This window comes from Parathielavia appendiculata (genome assembly GCF_033297405.1).
Source record: "Parathielavia appendiculata strain CBS 731.68 unplaced genomic scaffold N657scaffold_49, whole genome shotgun sequence".
Taxonomy (NCBI): domain Eukaryota; kingdom Fungi; phylum Ascomycota; class Sordariomycetes; order Sordariales; family Chaetomiaceae; genus Parathielavia; species Parathielavia appendiculata.
Window position 1 is genome coordinate 62233 of NW_026944268.1, and position 4142 is coordinate 66374.

The following is a 4142-nucleotide window of genomic DNA, read 5'->3' on the forward strand; positions in this document are numbered from 1 at the left end:
CACAGCCCCGAATAACTCTCATCCAATCCCGTCGCCGGGACACCCGCCGGATGTGTGGCGGGAGGCGGCAGAACCTGCGTGCCGTACGCAAGGCACGTGCAAGGGCCAGGAGGACAATAACCGAAGCCGCATGTATATGAACACAAACCCTCGTAGTTGCCGGTACCTGTTCCCTCGACGCAAACAGTAGCAGGGGGGACGGTGGTACACGGCGGACCTGGACAATAGTTCCCGACTCGGGAGCAGGCAAAGTCACAGAGGGGACCAAAGTCTGCTGCTTCGCCTGGTGCGGCGTAACCACGTTGACCCGATGTCAAGAGGGCTGGAGGCGGAGCGGGTGTTCCGGTCGTTGTGCAAGTGCATGGCGATGGACACCAACCAAAGTGACAGCTGAAATCACAGAGACCCTGGTAGCCATTTGGGCCAGTACCGAGGACGCAGTTACTGTTGGGTGTGGGAACAGGCGCAAGACTTGTCGTCGACGATGATATGTTGGAAACGCTGGAAGAGGGTACCGCTGATGACGAACTTGGCGGCAACGTTGTGCTTGATCCTGAGGGGATACTCCCGCCGCCGCCGCCGCCAACGCAGTACCGGAACCCTTCTTCGAGCATGCAGGAATCGAGCATGGTCTCGTTCAACATCTCAGGAAGCGATGGGTTCCAGAGGAGGAGTTGCTCCAGCTCGATATTCCAGAGGGAGGCCGTGATCAAGCAGTAATTTGGGTTGGAGAACTCGAGGTACGAAGCGTCGGCTGGCACGTCCATGTATGTGGCGTAGTGGGTGCAGTTGGTCCATGTGCCCGCTGCTAGAGGCGCTGTCGGTACGGCGCTTGGCGTGGAGGACACGGTTGTGCTGGCGTCGGTTTCGTTGGAGATGCCGCTCCATGTCACCGTTGGCCAGGCTACTGTCGCATCAGATGGAAGAGTTGGGACGTAGCAGCTGGATATCGTTTCAGCTCCCGCGTTCAAGCACGGATCCGTAAACCTATCATGGCCATGGATTAGTACTGGTGTTGGAAGTGAGTCAAAGCTACTTGAGAAAAGGCCCTACATTGTTGTCTGTATGGGTGTATATGTCGTTGACGCCGTGGTAGTCGCAACAGAACCAAGCGGGCCGACACAAATCACATAATCGACCATGTTGTACAGGTTTGAGCACTCCGGATTGATGTTTGGGTTCCATGAGATGAGCTGCTGCGTGGTGACGCCCGCTGCGTTGGCAATCTTTCCGCAGGTATCCAAAGGGGAAACGGTGTGCACTCGGCAGGTTTCTGGGATGCAAATGCTCGTTCCAGGCCCGGGAAACTCCCCGCAGTAGGCGGGCAGGTTGTTGACGCGCATGAGGTTGTAGGTTGATACTTGCTTGACACGGCTGATGGACGTACACCAGTCGGAAGCTTGGATGGTGTAGTTGCTTTGGCAGGATAACGTGGGCCTCGGTGTCGATGACGTGGTTGTCGAAGGCATTGTCGGCATAGCGCCTGTATAACCGAGCGCATACTGGCTGGGTGATGTAACAGCCCATGAGGGGGCTGCGTTGCATCTATTTTGCATGATTCAGCATTCTTGGTATATAACGCAAAGCACATGTAGGGGCCGGAGCACTTACGACGCTGTCAGCGATGTGTATTGATCAAAGAGCCCGTCACGCCAGCCAAAAGGGGAGGAGAGACGACTCTTCCAAACGCCAAGGTTGCACTCGTTGCAGTACTCTTCTTCTTCCTCATTTTGGTTCCATTCAATGAACCGGGGAAAGCAATACTCGGTTCCAGCGCTACTTGTGCGTCAGATTGTTCAACGCACAACACACGGAGCGAAGGTAGGTACCTACTCGTTTTGCAGACACGCAAACTCGAAAGCGTGTAGAAGCAGATCGGTGAAGTAAGTGGGAGGGTAAATGGTCCCCGACTCTACGATTGTGTCATTGGAAGAGCAGGCTGCTTGCTGAACAGCCTGGATACCCAAAAGAGACAGTCGGCAGTCGGGGTCGCAGGAAATCTCAATGTCGGTTTCGTTTGGCAGCAAGGCCCCACGAGCAATAGCAAGCAAGGTGGGTGCGCAGGTGATGTTGCGGTAAAATGTGCTCCTAGGTTTTACTCCATGGTCAGCTCCCACCACCTGCTACACCAAAATGCAGCACACCGAGCAGTGACTGACACGCAAGAGGCGGATAGGCCACTGGGTGGTTGGATCCGGGTAATGTAGGCGCCTTCGGGTGTTACCAGGACCTGGGAGAGCGCGCGGGAGAAGAGGGAGAATGTGAGCTATGAGGACGCATTAGAGACTGGACGGCATAAAAGCGGGCTTTGATGAAATCGGCTCAACCTTACGACTCGAAAAAGAAGGTGGCAAGCTGGCCCTCGGAATAGCCTTGAGGTGATCATGTTGATGAGAGACGAGACCAAAACGACACTGGAATGGCACGGGTGAAGATTGATCTGCCCTGACGTTGTCACGGTGAAACCGGGCGAGGGTTGGACCTCAGATTTGAATAGGGTGTCGCTTGGTAAGTTAACTATAGCCTCAACGCAAGCATCTGGCCAAGGTGCCCACCCCCTTGGTTTGTTCCTTAGCGTGTAACTTCTGGTGGACCTGGCTGCGGCTGAAGAAGCCTGCAGGTCAAAAGAATGACCTGCCCGAGGCCTCGTGCACCCCTGGCTTATCCTGCTCAGACTGGTAAGGTCTGGTGGGGCGAAGCTTGGCCAGGGGATGTGTCATGGACATCTGTGATACCTCCCGGTTCAACTCATGAGTGAACTCGCATACCTGAACTCGCATACCTCCACACTCCTTTCTTTACCCAACCAGAGGGTCCGGTCTCACCACTCTGCTATCCAAGCATCTTGCCAAACTGCTGTGGAGCACTCCTGCCAGGCAAAGTGGAGGTATACGAATTCACTGAGTTGAAACGGTACTTGATATGTTATGAGATTTCCATAGTGTCCCAATTGTCCCCGGACTTGATGAAGCTGTCTCGGTCTTTCTCAGAACGAAATAGCCTCACGACAAGGTGGCCTCTCCACTCAGTATTAGGCCAAGCCCAATAATTCGGTTATCATCTTGGTGCCTGTTTGTTAGAAGGATGTGAAAGGCAGGGATGAGTGGTGACTTTTGACTGGTGGCATTGATGACTTTCTGCAAGGCAAGCTCGAAGTTTACCTGCATTCGTACCCTAGTTAATGCAGGGACAGCGCGCAGGACAGGACTCGCGACCTGGACAAAGGGTTGAGTTTCCTAATGTCACCCTGCTAAGCGCTTTCGGCTGGGGTTGAGATAAAGACGGAACGCTCGACCCTCTAGTCCTGGCGGAGGCAGGCGAGGCGGGCCCAGCTCCCGAAGTCCCACCTCTCCGGGACCCACCTTTTTAGGACCTACATCTCCAGGACCTATCGCCGTTATATCCCTCCCCTGTATAGCGCATACTAAAAAAGGTTGCTTTGCTGGAGGCTCGGAAGCAAGTTCAACAATCGCAGTGCACTTTATCTGTTGCATTGAGCAGTGTGGTGTACTGCAGTGGGTAGTAAGTATGGCTGGTTTGCGAAAGCGGTTCGCATGGTGAAAATAGGAAGCAGGGGTGGGTGAAATTATGTAGGAACCTCGCTGGCAACAAAAGTCAGCCGACGTTGTTGCAACGACACTAAATATCCTTTGCAACCACACCTGAGACCAGCCCACGAACCGCGGGGGCTGCGGGATGGGTGGACCCTCAGCACTGTTCGCCAGATGGTGAGCATGAGGTGCGATAACGTAAGAGCGGCTGTCTTCTCTTCTGCTCCCGACGCTAATGCTCAACAGTTAATCCTTATGTACCTGAGACTAATATGGGAGTCCTGGCGCCGTCTTATCCCCGGAGACGGGATATATAAGTTGGATTCCGTCACAGTAAAAGCAGTCGAGACGAGATGCACAAGGTATTCCAACGTCGATAAGGAAGATATATATGTTCAAACCCTTCCCGGTGAACAAACACCTGGGGCCGCCCGCGCGGGCGGCCGGGCATCGCAAAAATCGAGCTGCAGTACCTTTGCGACCTGTTTTCTCGATTCCAAGGGGTTGCAGCTCCGCGCAGCCGTTGCGCGGCCTGTTGGCGGCCGAGGACGTCGATTTCGAGGATCAAAAGTGAGATTTTCGAGCGCCCGA

The 4142-nt window shown here is 54.5% G+C and overlaps 2 protein-coding genes across 2 annotated transcripts; both read right to left on the reverse strand.

Annotated features, from left to right (window-relative positions):
- N657DRAFT_651386 (carbohydrate-binding module family 24 protein) lies at positions 1-767 on the reverse strand (the record flags this gene model as incomplete). Its single annotated transcript, XM_062794160.1, has 1 exon — positions 1-767. A coding segment is annotated over one exon (767 nt), but the record flags the coding sequence as incomplete, so codon positions are not given.
- A 282-nt stretch (positions 768-1049) lies between these two features.
- On the reverse strand, positions 1050-2051 carry N657DRAFT_583779 (carbohydrate-binding module family 50 protein; the record flags this gene model as incomplete). The annotated part of the gene is made up of 3 exons (XM_062789699.1): positions 1050-1545; positions 1612-1776; positions 1834-2051. Coding segments are annotated over 3 exons (879 nt in total), but the record flags the coding sequence as incomplete, so codon positions are not given.
- Between the last annotated feature and the right edge of the window lie 2091 nt (positions 2052-4142).